This window comes from Schistocerca serialis, chromosome 1, assembly GCF_023864345.2.
Source record: "Schistocerca serialis cubense isolate TAMUIC-IGC-003099 chromosome 1, iqSchSeri2.2, whole genome shotgun sequence".
NCBI lineage: Eukaryota > Metazoa > Arthropoda > Insecta > Orthoptera > Acrididae > Schistocerca > Schistocerca serialis.
In genome coordinates this window covers 682,213,083-682,229,341 of record NC_064638.1, presented here as the reverse complement: position 1 = coordinate 682,229,341, position 16,259 = coordinate 682,213,083, and the positions used below count along the sequence as shown (strand labels likewise).

General features: G+C 46.1%; 1 protein-coding gene across 1 annotated transcript in view; it reads left to right on the top strand.

The window, feature by feature from the left end:
• The first annotated feature begins 2,362 nt into the window (after positions 1 to 2,362).
• The window catches only part of LOC126424527 (nephrin-like), a 192,373-nt gene continuing 178,476 nt past the window's right edge, over positions 2,363 to 16,259 (top strand). The window contains exons 1-2 of the mRNA XM_050087297.1: positions 2,363 to 2,368; positions 2,445 to 2,679. Of these exons, the coding sequence (XP_049943254.1) occupies positions 2,363 to 2,368; positions 2,445 to 2,679 (241 nt within the window). The remainder of the gene's footprint in view (positions 2,369 to 2,444; positions 2,680 to 16,259) is intronic.

The following is a 16,259-nucleotide window of genomic DNA, read 5'->3' as shown; positions in this document are numbered from 1 at the left end:
TGGGTTTACAGCTTAAATATTCTACAAATGAAAATACAATCCGTTTTAGGCTGTACCTTAATGTCCTTCATTACGAATTAAATAAGGAAAGTTAGCATACACCTTAGAATAGATCATGTCCTCAATTTATTAGTCTTTTCTTCACATGCAGTTTGAACATTAATAAAACCGAAAGCGTGCAGGGACAGATTCCTGACTGCAAATGGTGGAAGGAAGTCCTGCGAACATGTGTCAGTGAGCGAGGTAGTGAAGCAGTGGTTAGCGAACTGGACTCGCATTTGGGAGGACGAGGCATCAAACCCGCGTCTGGTCGTCCTGACTCAGATTTTCCGTGATTTCCCTAAATCGTTTCAGGCAAATGCCGGGATGGTTCCTTTGAAAGGGCACTGACGACTTCCTTCCCCAACCTTCTCTAATCCAATGAGACCGATGAAATCGCTGTTGGGTCCTCTCCCCCAAATCAACCAGCCAACCAACCAATATCTGTCCGAAAATCCATCGTTTCCACGGTAGATGTCACTGACGAATGAAAGTTCCTCTGACAACGTGCGTGTGTTCGTTATGTGTTTTAGCGTGTGCCATTGATGCAGCGTAACGTAAGCAGCAGAAATAACCCTGTATTCACGTCGGGAACAAGCCGAGAGAGTGTTTGTGTACGGCCAAGGAGATGGAAACGGTCAAGAGGCAGCACGGCTATACCAAAGCAAGTACCCTCACAGACACCAACCACATCACACAACATTTCGAGTCCTTTTTGGGCGTTTGTGTGATCATAGGTACTTTCACACAGACGAACGTGCAGGGAAGTGTAATGTGCTGCGAATACATAGAAAGAAAGATCCTTTATTATTTAGCTGCAATTTAGCAGGTCAACAACTGGAAGCAGTTAATTCCATAAATTATCTAGAAGTAGGCATTAGGAGTGATTTAAAACGGAGTGATAATATAAAGCTGATAGTTGGTAAAGTATATGCCAGACTGAGATTCATTGGAAGAATCCTAAGGAAATGCAATCCGAAAACAAAGGAAGTAGGTCACAGTACAGTAGTTCGCCCACTGCTTGAATACTGCTCAGCAGTGTGGGATTCGTACCAGATAGGGTTGATAGAAGAGATAGAGAAGATCCAACCGAGAGCATCGCGCTTCGTTACAGGATCATTTGCTAATCGCGAAAGCGTTACGGAGGTGGTAGATAAACTCCAGTGGAAGACTCTGCAAAGAGAAACGCTCAGTAGCTCGGTATGGGCTTTTGTTGAAGTTTCGAGAACATACCTTCACCGAGGAGTCAAGCAGTATATCGCTCCCTCCTACGTATATCTCGCGAAGAGACCTTGAGGATAAAACCAGAGAGATTAGAGCCCACACAGAGGCGTACATACACTCTTTCTTTCCACGAACAATACGAGACTGGAATAGAAGGGAGAACCGATAGAGGTACTCAAAGTATCCTCCGCCACACACCGTCATGTCGCTTGCGGAGTATGGATGTAGATGTATGTGTAGAAGCAGCGGACTGTGCATACACCACATTTGGAGGACCTGGTTCTGCCTCTCGACCATTTCCATCTGCTTGGCCGTACACGAACACCGTCTCGGTTTGTGTCGACGTAAATACTGGACCACTCTGCTGCTGACAGTTCGCTGCGTAAATCACGCAGCGTGTAACACACAAGGACCACAAGAAAAGTGCCCACAGAAACTTTAATTCGTCAGTGCTATCTACCGTGGCAACGACGCATTTCAGTATATATGTTCATAGAAAATTTTTCCTCCATTTCCGCTCATGAATCTGTTTCTGCCGTTTCTAGGTGTTATTAATGTTCCCCCTGTATTTGTCCACATTGCAGCTGTAAAGTATCTTCTACTTAGAAAATACTTTTTTCACCATCCTCGTTATATTTTTTGTGATGCATTCCGGCACGTGAGATACCGTCTACCCATCTACTTTTAATTTAACAATGTCATAAACTCTTTTCAAACTGAAGTTCACCGCAGTTTTTTTTTTTTCTTGGAACGTAACTGCATTTGCATACTGATCGATTGCGAACTTAGGTTACGGTTTCATTTGCTTCCCCACGTTTCCTCAGAAACTAAAATGTTTTTGTCATCCCTTCGACTCCGAATCGCTCAGGACATCCGCATCACTGTGCGGCTGGCCCCGGCGGAGGTTCGAGTCCTCCCTCTGGCATGGATGTGTGTGTTTGTCCTTAGGATAATTTAGATTAAGTAGTGTGTAAGCTTAGGGACTGATGACCTTAGCATTTAAGTCCCATAAGATTTCACACACATTTCCACTTTTTGAACATCCGCATCAAGTAGTGACAGCAATCGGTTCTAACCCTTGCAGCATAACTCGGGCCAGATGAATGTAAGCAGGAGATACTGTTGCACTTGGTCTTCTGTGAGAAGAGCCGGTCAGATGACGCTTTGTACTTGTCGAGCAGAACGTGAGCCAGCCGTGCCTTGTGGTGGCAGGGAAGCCGGAGCCGTCGGTGCGCTGGCTGCTGGACGGCGAGGTGGTGGACGCCGACTGCGAGCGGCGCGTCGCGGGCGTCGTGGAGAACCGGCTGGCGTTCCGCGGCGTGGCGCGCCGACACCTGGGCGCCGTCTTCTCCTGCCAGGCGCGCAACACGCCGCTCGTGGAGCCGCGCCGCGTCGCCCTCACGCTCGACCTGCACCGTGAGTCAAGCACAGCGACTGCACTAGCGATGGCATGAGATGCCAACTGCCGACAGCAGCTTACAGCGTTCCAGCTCCAAACAAGTAATGCGCTGAAGAGCCAAAGAAACCGGTACACCTCCCTAACACCCGTACGGCCACCGCGAGCACGCGGAAGTGCCGCAGCATGACGTGGCATGGACTCGACTAATGTCTGAAGTAGTGCTGGAGGGAACTGACACCATGAATCCTGCAGGGCTGTTCATAAATCCGTAAAAGTACGAGCGGTGGAGATCTCTCCTGAACAGCACGTTGCACATATGCTCAATAGTGTTCATGTTTGGTGGCCAGAAGAGTGTTCCTGGAGCCACTCTGTAGCAGTTCTGGGCGTGTGGGGTGTCGCATTGTCCTGCCGGAATTGCCCAAGTCCGTCGGAACGCACAATGGTCATGAATGGATGCAGGTGATAAGACAGGATTCTTATGTACCTGTCACCTGTCAGAGTCATATCTATACGTATCAGGGGTCCCGTATCACCCCAACTTGTAAGGTGCCTCTTACGTGAGGAAGACATTTTTACCAGTTTTAATAAATTATTGTCTCTCATTGACGTATTCACGGTAGTTAGGAAGTGCTGTAGTCCGTAGCCGGCCATGAATCGGAGAGCATTTCCCACGCTGGCAGGCTAGGTGACGAAGCGACCATATGTCGCGCGTAGTGGGGTGAGACTCGGCGCTGGACCGTAGCAACAAGCGTTAGCCTGGGAAATATACATGACGGGAAGTACCGCCAACTTGGTGCCGAAGTCACCGATTTTGTTTATTTATATTTAATAATTAAAGTCATTTATGACAACATGAATACTAGGAGGAGCCTCTGGATGTTTAAAGCTCTTTATCACAATTTTGCCTCGTTAAAATTCACACCCGTTCATTAACAAATGCATGACTTAGTAAGTACGCACTTGATCGGAAATCCACGAACTGTGACGACACTAGTAAGAGATACGGACTGCGAGCCAAAGTCGGCAGTCGGCGTTAAGAGCTCTTCCTGTCTTGTTCGATGGTAGCCATGCTCTCGGTTACGAGTATTTTGTGACATGAGTGTTTCATTATTGATCTAATAGGAATAAAAGTGATATTACGGCATTCTGAATGTTAATTTCGAGTAAATAGATACCCTAAAATTGATCGACAGCAATTTCAGATAATTAGCTTCCCCCGACACATCCAATGCGCCAATGAAGAATCTGCACGGGACGACATTTACCGCGCACAGGTAGGAGGAAATCCTACGATACAACCCACCAAAGCGGATCAAGGAAGATCCGACTTACACTCGCAAATTCAGGGTGGAAATGCTGACCAGTCATACTATACGTCACGTATACCACCCTCTACGGACTCGCGGCTAAGCTGAGTTATAACAGTATCAGTTTAAAAGCGAGGGGATCTTGCAAACTCCACACGCCCCACACCACTACAGTGTCTCCACCAGCTTGAGCAGTCCCCTGCTGACATGCACAGTCCATGGATTCATGAGGTTGTCTCCATAGCCGTGCACGTCTATCTGCTCGGTACAATCTGAAACGAGGCAGCTCCAACCACGCAGCATGTTCCAGTCATCAAAAGTCCAATGTTGGTGTCGATGGGTCCACGCGAGGCGTAAAGCAGTGTGTCGTGCAATAATCAATGGTACACGAGTGGGCCTTCGGATCCGAAAGTCCATATCGATGATCTTTCTTTGAATGGTTCGCACGCTGACACTTTTTGATGGTCCAGCATTGAAATCTGCAGCAATTTGCCGAAGGGTTGCACTTCTGTCACGCTTAACGATTCTCTTGAGTCGTCGTTGGTCCCGGTCTGGGAGGATATTTTTCCGGCAGCAGCGATATCGGAGATTTGTTGTTTCACCTGATTCCTGTTACTCACGGTTCACCCGTGAAAGGATCTTACGGGTAAATCCCCACTTCATCGCTACCTCGGAAATGCCGTGTCCCATCGCTCGTGCCCCGACCATAACACCACGTTCAAACTCGCTGAAATCTTGGTCACCTGGCACTGTAGCAGCAGTAACCGATCTAACAACTAGGTTCAAATGGCTCTGAGCACTATGGGACTTAACATCTATGGTCATCAGTCCCCTAGAACTTAGAACTGCTTAAACCTAACTAACCTAAGGACAGCACACAACACCCAGCCATCACGAGGCAGAGAAAATCCCTCACCCCGCCGGGAATCGAACCCGGGAACCCGGGCGTGGGAAGCGAGAACGCTACCGCACGACCACGAGATGCGGGCTCTAACAACTAGGCCAGACACTTTTTGTCTTATATAGACGCTGCCGACCACAGCGCCGTATTCTGGCTGTTCACATCTCTCTGTATTTCAATGCGTATGGCTATACCAGTTTCTTTGGCGCTTCAGTGTAGCTTGCAGAAAATGTCGTGCAGTACATTAAAACTCGCACAATAGCTCGCATCACTGTAGCATTTTTCCTGTGAACTGATGAAGTTCTGCTTGCCTCCGTTGCAGGTATTTTGTCTGGTTACTCTAAGTAGTACGTCAACATTATGTCTGACTACAAATATTGCAATATTCAATTTTGCTACTTTCGCCTCTTACAGAAGAAAATCTTTATGAATCAGTACACCTCTCTCTTATAGTCAGCACTGAGAACATGCACAACGACTCACGCAACGGAATGTAAAGTTTCTATTATTCATTTTCCAACAATATGTCACGTAACACGTGGCAGAATCCCGTCGCTGTAGTAAACCGAAATTAAAGTTTTTCGGCAAGTTGAAAAATAGAGGGGGAGAGAGGGAGATATAAACCAGCGTGTGATAAAACCCTCCCCTCGAAAATTCCTTCATACCTTCTCTGTGTTACCACAGATGACGTGTCACTGATGGTATTTTTACTAAGATCGCAATACATACGAGGTGCCTATTTGCTTCCACCACCCTGAGTGGAATGCCTAAGTTCTAATTAATGTTCACCAATCTGCAGTCCTCTGTCCTCTGTGCATAAAATAGCACGTCGTGAGTCTCTTACCTTGAGTTTACAATACACTCTTAGCGAGGAACTGGTATTGTGTAAATAATTAAATCTTCAATTGGTTTGCTTAATGTGATGCCACTCGCATTTTTACTAGCAGATAATGAGAAACTGCACAATTATAATGCACTTTACGTATGACAAATAATCTCCATTCTTCACATTTTCAAAGAAAATTTAAAAATTAATGAACAGTGTATTTGCGTAGTTTGTGTAGCTACTATCATTGCTCTCAGCTGCATGTCCACACAACCAGAAATTGCTAAATTGTTCTCAACCGATAGGACCAAGACAGACAACATGTCTGTCTTCCGAGACTGCCGAACCAGTTCTGATCTTACAGCAAACCACTTCGCTCGCCATCCAAGTTAGGCGTGATCCGAATATCTCCGAAGTGCTTCGCCTGCCTTTTCGTTTAGCAGTTGTTTATTAATCTGCTGGTAGTTAACAGTTTTGAATTAATGTAGTGGCAGCATGCTATTGATAGATGCTTCTACATGAAATGCTTGTAAATTCACTGTTTAGTTTCACAAATATAAATAACAGAGACTTATCATTTAGGAGGTCTACTCCCGAACGCAGCAACCCATCATGGAGAAGGACCAAAACGTAGGCGGTCTTTCTCGTGATACCCGTACCGAGCAAACCATCTGTCATCGGTACCTCACACCACATTACGTCATCTTCCCATTGCTGCCTTCTCAACTCCTCTTAGAGGAGCTTCTAGTAGGCGAATATGATGGCTGCAAAGCCAGAAATATTAGTTTTTGTCAGTTTACCCTGCAATTCCGTACAAAGTGGTGTATATGATGTACAGTACAAATGGTCATGCCTTCCCACCCGCCGGCCGGAGTGGCCGAGCGGTTCTAGACGCTTCAGTCTGGAACCGCGCGACCGCTACGGTGGCAGGTTCGAATCCTGCCTCGGGCATGGATGTGTGTGATGTCCTTAGGTTAGTTAAGTGTAAGTAGTTCTAAGTTCTAGGGGACTGATGACCTCAGATGTTAAGTCCTACAGTGCTCAGAGCCATTTTTTGAACCTTCCCACCCGAGACTGCGCTAGTTAAGTTAACTCTCCTGGATATCTTAAAGAATCAGCGCTTAAAGTTTCTTCCAACTTGTTTTCTGCGAATCTCTCGCTGATGTTGCCCCTTGGAACATTTCTTATAGCGCATTGCATTCTTCAAAAGATGCATGCCGGCTACCTGTCATAAGTGTGGCGTGGATATCTAATTTACATGAAATAAATAAGGGAATGCCATTACGAAGCGTTTATTAACAAACACCGTAAAACAATAACAATTCAGTAGCCTGAAAGAGATTCATCTCAAAAAGCTAAAAAATCTCGAGAGCATGGTGAAGCCGACTATTATAATAGAACAAGTGTCCAGCACATCATATTGCGAATTGGTGAGTTCGGCGTACGGCCGAAGTCTCTTGCTCACATCGTAAAACTTCGTAGCTCTTCGTACAGCTTACGGAACTTAACAATATTCTTTTGTCTACTGAATTAACTGGTTTACTGTAGAGATGGATCGTTCGCGAACTAACAGGACCAAATGAACAGTTCATCAACGGAAGGAGCGAGGAACGAATTCTAAGGAACGGTCTTTCATAGTTCACTTCGGTCGTGGCTTTCTGCTTATACACTCCTGGAAATTGAAATAAGAACACCGTGAATTCATTGTCCCAGGAAGGGGAAACTTTATTGACACATTCCTGGGGTCAGATACATCACATGATCACACTGACAGAACCACAGGCACATAGACACAGGCAACACAGCATGCACAATGTCGGCACTAGTACAGTGTATATCCACCTTTCGCAGCAATGCAGGCTGCTATTCTCCCATGGAGACGATCGTAGAGATGCTGGATGTAGTCCTGTGGAACGGCTTGCCATGCCATTTCCACCTGGCGCCTCAGTTGGACCAGCGTTCGTGCCGGACGTGCAGACCGCGTGAGACGACGCTTCATCCAGTCCCAAACATGCTCAATGGGCGACAGATCCGGAGATCTTGCTGGCCAGGGTAGTTGACTTACACCTTCTAGAGCACGTTGGGTGGCACGGGATACATGCGGACGTGCATTGTCCTGTTGGAACAGCAAGTTCCCTTGCCGGTCTAGGAATGGTAGAACGATGGGTTCGACGACGGTTTGGATGTACCGTGCACTATTCAGTGTCCCCTCGACGATCACCAGTGGTGTACGGCCAGTGTAGGAGATCGCTCCCCACACCATGATGCCGGGTGTTGGCCCTGTGTGCCTCGATCGTATGCAGTCCTGATTGTGGCGCTCACCTGCACGGCGCCAAACACGCATACGACCATCATTGGCACCAAGGCAGAAGCGACTCTCATCGCTGAAGACGACACGTCTCCATTCGTCCCTCCATTCTCGCCTGTCGCGACACCACTGGAGGCGGGCTGCACGATGTTGGGGCGTGAGCGGAAGACGGCCTAACGGTGTGCGGGACCGTAGCCCAGCTTCATGGAGACGGTTGCGAATGGTCCTCGCCGATACCCCAGGAGCAACAGTGTCCCTAATTTGCTGGGAAGTGGCGGTGCGGTCCCCTACGGCACTGCGTAGGCGGTCTTGGCGTGCATCCGTGCGTCGCTGCGGTCCGGTACCAGGTCGACGGGCACGTGCACCTTCCGTCGACCACTGGCGACAACATCGATGTACTGTGGAGACCTCACGCCCCACGTGTTGAGCAATTCGGCGGTACGTCCACCCGGCCTCCCGCATGCCCACTATACGCCCTCGCTCAAAGTCCGTCAACTGCACATACGGTTCACGTCCACGCTGTCGCGGCATGCTACCAGTGTTAAAGACTGCGATGGAGCTCCGTATGCCACGGCAAACTGGCTGACACTGACGGCGGCGGTGCACAAATGCTGCGCAGCTAGCGCCATTCGACGGCCAACACCGCGGTTCCTGGTGTGTCCGCTGTGCCGTGCGTGTGATCATTGCTTGTACAGCCGTCTCGCAGTGTCCGGAGCAATGTGTTCTTTTTTCCATTTCCAGGAGTGTAGTTCCGGGAACAGGAAACGGTCGGCCTCGTTCCCGCAACGACACTTCGGCCGGTCTCGTTCCAGGCTCTGTTCCGTTCCCGTCTCCGTCTCAGTTTCGGTCTCCCTCTGCCGGACTCGTCCTTCGCGTGGCCACTCTTCGCAGTTCCACTGCTAACTCTCCTAGTTAGTTCGGTATCGAGATGTTGTTCATTTCGTTCGCTGCGCACGCCAACTCTGGATATGTTTCAAACATTTTTTGAACTCTGGATTTCTGGTTCTTTTTGTATTGTATTCAACGTCCACGACCGGTAATTAAAACGTATTTTATAATTACGTAAATTACATAAATATACGGTGTATGTAATACATACTGTTACATCTTTTCAGGCAACGAAAGGGCGTATCAGCTTACTTCACTATTTCGATAAACAGCAGAAGACATAGAAAGGAAAGTTTTTTTGTTATTAGACATGCAAAGGAAGTCGGCACGATACACACCAGTGGCCATCTTCTGTTTTTTTTTTTTTATCCAAGGTAAAACAGCATCTCCATTGTTATGGAAGGCAGACCGACTTACGACCGAATGAAGCCCGCCGTCCATAATCGACTGTCTGGTGTCACATTTTGCGACGAGAATATGATAACTTATACAATATTATTTTAGTGGTACAGATTGGCACACGAAAAATCGGCTCCGAGTACTAGACTGCTCGTTGTCGCTCACCAATCGTCATCTATTGTTTCGAAGTTGTTGTTTTCATTTGCTTATTTGTTATTTCTTTAGTGCCTAATTATTATATGTTTTTCCATTCTGCTCGTAGTGGTCAACAAATCGTGCGTAATTGGTGTTCAGTCTGTACTCGGGGCCGGTTTTTAGTGCGGCCCCTTATATTATTTCATTGCGATCAGCCACATAACGATACAGTTGGCTAAACGAGAGGTTTTGCAGAATCTCGAAAATTACTTCTACAAGTGTATGAGAATTCTGTAGTGAAAGAAAACTCTGTACTCCAGGGGGAAGGTAAGTGCCCCCTCTTGGCGCCTTCCATCTTCAGTCACCTATGCTACTAATTTTCAGTTTTTCATAAGAACCATATACCATGCACAAATGAACGGTGAACGAATAAAAATGAACGGTTTACAAAAAATGAGCGATCACAGTGAACTAAATCCCAACAATGAACGAGTTGGCCCATCTCTAGTTTACTGCATAGCGATACTATGGTATTAAGACCCTTATGACCCACAGGCTCTCCTAGTTTTTGCTATGACGAATGTGGACTTTAGTAACTGGTATTTAATAAAGAAAATTTTGTGTTTCCCGCCAAGACACTCGTGGTTCCCCTACGTATTGACTGCCAATCAGTATTCGCTCTCAGGCCTTGTGCACTTCTCCCCACTCCCATGACTCACTACCACGCCATATGGTCCACTCGTCACCTCTGAATTTGTTGGAACCAGCTTCCTATTCGCTGCCCTCGCACTCTGCAGTGTGTGTCTGTGTGTACCTATTAAGAGCGCGTGTAACTCTGCTCGCGGCAGTGCACCCCTACCAACTGTTACCAAGTGAATGGATACGTTCCGTCTGCGAGTAACACCATGACTTGACGGAACGATTAATTAACCTCCTCAGCTGCCGCACAGTACTGCTGCGTCTGAACGATCTGAAGATATCAACACGTTGCAGGTGCGTAGATAACACCATGACTGCACAAAGCTGTCTGTACATAACAGTCTGCAAGACAGAGCTCTTAGGCTGTCAGTTACAGCGACAATGCACGAATGGTATTGATAAGCTTGTAATTAGATTTTGCAAAGAAACAAGAAAAGCACTGTAATAAAAACTAAAAAGATTTCTCAATATTAAAAAAAAGGAGTGAATGGTGAAAACTCGCTTTCCTGCTGATAAATCTTACCCTATTAAAATTTTTAGAGCGTCCAGAATGAACCTTTTGTTTTGATTAATAGGTACTATTCGGAAACAGTCGAATTTTCATAGTCAAATGTTGCCGGTCACTACTCTATACTGCACTCACACCTCATGTTTTCCCATTACCAGTGCGTCTCTTTGTTTCATAGATATTTATTTATTACTCACTTCCTTCATACATATTTTTTAACCATCACAACTTAAAACTGTTGCTAAATATAGCAAGGTAACACCTGATCTTCATCTCACGTAGATTTTAGACCCTACATACGTAAAATTGCCTTCTCATTGAAAATGTTACATGTATTCACATAGACCACTAGGTACAGTTGACAGCTAACCACTCGTTTGTATTACAGCAGTTAATTCCATTCATGAATTATGTTCAGTGCCCCCCCCCCCCCCCATTCCTTTTCGGCTTTGCTGTGTTCTTGGGCTATAAACCCGGTATGTCATCGTGATTGCACCCCTGCCTACATCTCCAAAAACTAAGGTAGTACAAAGTAGTTAGCAGTGATAACGTCTCGAGAGCCGCTTCAAAAATTTGACACTGTCGTCTTTTTGTTCAGTCCATTTGTACTGATTAGTAGCAAACTCGAAACAGATACCGTGTGCAAAAGATTTCCGCTAATGTGATCAATCAACACTCCATGCCATATTCATTACGACGTCATGACATTTTTACGAGAACACGGAGGCAGACTATCCTGACCAAAGCTCATGGTAACTGTTGCATTAATCACAGGATTTATGTGTCTATTTACATCTAATTTGTTCGTTATTATTGGTGCATATACTGAAGTATTGTGCTCTGCCTTTCAGCTGCCAGTTTTACCCATTTGTCAAGCCTGATTTACGGCAGCGCACAACAAGAACAGACGTCTTATGGTCCGAAAGGTCTGTTTCAACAAGCATGCAACATTTACAGCATTCTTAATTCAAATGTAATTTTGTCTTCGTCGTTAGGTCGTCGGGATGTCTAGACGTCAGACAGAAAACATAAATATAATAGGCGCTCAAACAGTTTTAGTTTGTGAAAGTTTCTGTACTGTATTTTATTTGTTATTAATTACATGTTGTGATTTCTTGTACTGACGCGTTCCATGATTTTGGAGATTTGCAGACCGACCTACAATCCTCCAACCAAATCAGAATACCACACTGTTGACCTAGATACTTGATTTTCGCTTCAATCAAGGACAATAAAAGATTGATGTTTTACGTCCTTCAAAATTTTAGGAATCTGTTGCAGTCCAGGCAGCTGCCAGACAATGTCGACTTGCCTTATTCTTACGTTAGTTGGCGGCTTCTGTTTTCTCCATCGAAGACATCTTTCTGGTCTTACCGAAGAAGTACGCTTCTCCATCGTCATCACGTGTCACATCTTCATCACTTTCAGTTTCTTTCTCCGAATTAGTATCGTGATCAATAAACACACGAAATCAGGGTCAGTATCACTGTCCAAAAATGTGTGTGAAATCTTATGGGACTTAACTGCTAAGGTCACCAGTCCCTAAGATTACACACTACTTAACCTGCATTATCCTAAGGACAAACACACACACCCATACCCGAGGGAGGACTCGAACCTCCTCCGGGACCAGCCGCACAGTCCATGACTGCAGCGCCCAAGACCGCTCAGCTAATCCCGCGCGGCTCAGTATCACTGTCATAAAAGTCTTCATCTCAGAATTCGATGAAGCGTTGTAGAACACACGTATCTGTCTCGCGTAGAAAACATTGCATAGATGGTCTAGCTTTTTTCACCTCGGAGAAACGGTAACGTTCAACAAAAACACGACACGCAAACACTATGATGTGTCGGTGAAACGTCCAAAGAGCCAAGAATAAGAAACAAATTGTAACAACAATGCCAGATTTCTGACACGTGTAGCCCGTAATCCAATAGGAAGGTACACAGACAAGTCCACTTCTCCTCACTGAGTTGTGTGAAATATCACAAGACAAAAAACTGTAGCGGTTTGAGAGACCATCCATAGTAGCGTCGAAACAGTCAGACAACAGCTCTTAATGTAATACTCATCCCGTCCTTTAATTACCGGGATCCACTGCTCATTGATTTCAAGAGCCTGGTGTCTCCGTCTGCGGTACTGCGCAATGCTGGAGAAATTACGGTGACAAGGGTTGCTGCTGCTTCTTTGTAACGCTCATCCGGATATCGTAAATGTCGTAAAGCAGAAGTTATGCCGACTTAAGTGGGAGATACTTGAGTACGTGCCCAATATTCCTGATCTCTCCCGATGCGACAGTCGGTCACATAAATAAGGAGTTAAAGAGTCGACTGCCAGCCTCTGTGGCTGAGCGGTTCTACGCGCTTCAGTCCGGAACCGCGCTCCTGCTACAGTAGCAGGTTCGAATCCTGAATAGGGCATGGATGTGTGTGCTGTCCTTAGGTTAGTTAGGTTTAAGTAGTTCTACGTTCTAGGGGACTGATGACTTCAGATGTTAAGTCCCGTAGTGCTCAAAGCCATTTGAACCATTTGAAAGAGTCGGCAACTCCTGTCTGACGAAACTGTGCAGCAGGCAGTTACGGATTTTTTCACGCAGCAGGACGCGGTGTTTTACCAAACGGGTATCTCCAACCTGGTGCGTTGGTGGTGTGATAGCCTCAATCCTCACAGCGATTTTGCCTCATTGGAGTACAGATTATGGACTGTACGACCTTCGAATAGTAACTTTTTGATAAGCACATTTTTTTGGTGTCAACAGTGAGGTTTCATTCGTGGGAGAACTAGCTTTCCCCTTTGCTCTGTCGCTTTAGTTTCAGAGTACGATGGATTTTAATATTATCTATGAATCGGTATTCTGTCCTTCGTCGGACTCTTACACACTTAGGTTTTCCAAAGGATAGGTTTCCCCCAAGAAAATCATGTTACAATAGTTAAATGTACTTCCCTTTCTTCAGTTATCATCATTTATACCGCAGCCATTTTTGTTATGTGTTTCTGTTTTTACTTTATCGTCATTTATCGTTAAAAAAAGCACTCCGGCAGGTAATTGGTCACTTCTAGGAGACGCCACGTAATTACTGTGGAACACCGCTTCGTTTTTGGATAATGGCCTCAATTCAGCGGGTCCGCAGCTCGTGGTCTCGCGGTCGCGTTCTCGCTTCCCGAGCACGGGGTCCCGGGTTCGATTCCCGGCGTGGTCAGGGGTTGTCACCTGCCTCCAGATGACTGGGTGTTCGTGTTGTCCTCATCATTTCATCACCATTCATGAAAGTGTGAGATTGGGCTGAGAAAAGGTTGGGAATTAGTACGGGCGCTGATAACTGCGCAGTTCAGCGCTCCACAAACCAAACGTCGTCATCGTCAATTCAGCGCCCAAGAGAGCCCACATGTTTCTCCAGGTGTATAACAGCCAGCTGAATATTGCATCCCGTAGCGCCGGAAAACTGCTGGGAGGCTGACTTTTATGTTTCAACTGCTGTTCCAAACCGTGTCAGATATTTTCTATGAGATTAAGGTTGGGAGATTTAGTTGACCAATCGAGTTGCAATAACGTTTATGACTGTTTATCGAACAAGCATAGTATGAGTGTAGACTTGTGGTCACAGCTGTCATCGTCTTGGTAGAAGCGAGTTTCCACAGCATATCTTTATGAAGACATCAGACCTTTCAGTTTCATCTCTGGTCATTATTGTATAGGAGCTTTTTACAATCGCTATATGTACACCATGTTCATGGTTGTGACGTACACCTTTCCTTGTAGACATGTTGAGTAGTCTGTATTGATCCTTTCTCTCTCATGCTCTCTTTCTAGGCACACAAACAACAGGCGTCGGCAGCCTCAGAAATGTGAGGTTTATAATCTCCTAGCTCCTGCAGAAGAGGATGCAAAAACGTGTTTTTCCAACCCCTGGCATATAGGCTGCCTTTTGTGACAAGCATATTGTGTAGAAAGAATGTCAGCTGCCTGATCGATCTACTTTGGAGGGCAACCTACATGTCAGGGGCAAGACCTGGTTCTCCAACCCCAGGCACGCAGGCTTCCCTGCATGATAGGCTGTTGTATAAGAGTAGTATCAACTAGGATGGAGGTACAGACTGGCTGAGAGGGAAACAGGAGAGCATGGATACAGAATAGGGGGAAGGAGACTAGGAACAGTGACACGGGTGGAGGAAAAGGACAGGGTGTGAGGCCATAGGAGATGGACAGAGAGAGGGGTGTGGAGAGAAAGGACAGAGAGGGGGACAAGGTGGTCAGAGATAGGGGGAGGAGGAGATTGAGAGCTTGTTAGGGAAGTGTGGATAGAGAAATAGGAAGTAGATGATATACAGACAGAATATGGGGAGAACAATATTTAGATAGAGTCGGAGGAGGAGGTAGAGAGAGGGACGAGGATGAGTTGAGGGGACAAAGAGAATGGAGAGGAGGAGACAGACAGAGCTGGAATGATGAGGTGGACAAAATGGCAGATGAAGAGGTGGAAAAATAGAGGCAGGAGGACGTGTCAGCAATGTTGTGTCAAAGGAATATTTTGGTGAAGCTGTGAGGAAAGGCTAGTACACAATAAAATGGAAACTTGATCATGGGAAAGTCGAAACACTATAGCTTCCTCTCTGCCATTCTGATCCATCTTACAGCATTGACTCTGTACAAGCCACTGGCATATACACAAACTTTCATAGTCATCAGTTGTTAATGATATTCAAGTTGCAGTTCTACTCCTTGTACAATAGTCCAAAGCGGCCAGTGAGCTACTGTAAGATAGTGGTAGAGACTGGTCCACAAAATTTAAGAACGGAAGTAACTTTAACATAATGTGTCACTGCCAAGTAACATAGATAGATGAAACGGACCATACGCAGGAGGAACTGCTACAGTAGAGTTCAGAAAGTAATTGAAACAGATACCCAGCGAGACAAACTGAAATAACACGATTATTCAGAGACAGTAAGACCACTGAAGTCACCGCGATTTACGATGGTCAACTGGACATTACAATTCCCAAGACGACCATGCATGCTGTGCAACGTGCTCCCATGTTGGCTAAAAGGTTTGTAAGGTGTCCTTGTGGTAGGACGCCCCGTTTCCTCACCAGCGCGGTTGAAAACTGGTGGATGGTCATTTATGCACGTGGAAGTGCTGAAATATGTGTCCCCAACTCATCCCACACGTGCTTGGTGCGATTTAAGTCTGGGGAACGCGCAAATCCTCTCTCCGAATATCCTCTCGCTTCGAGAGCTATTCCATCCGCGCAATTCGATGCGGTCCCACGTTGTCATCCATAGAACTGAAGTCACGGCCGAATGGAAAATATTAACGAGTGGAAGGAGTACAGTGTCAGAATAATGTAGAATCGTGAGTATACCGTGTTTTATTTGGAGATCAGTGCATCAATGCTGCATTATACCTTCACACACCATAACAACGACCATGTTTGACAATACTGGACGTACCATCATACGGCAAGAGGAGGGAACACGTAATGTACCCAAGAACATTGTTGAACACGATCCTTTTGATCTTCCAGGTGTTATGGTGTGTGTGTGGGGGGGGGGGGGGGTCACATAATGTTGGAAGGGCAAACTGACCTCCAAATATTTGAACGTACTACACTCGCCGGTCAAGAC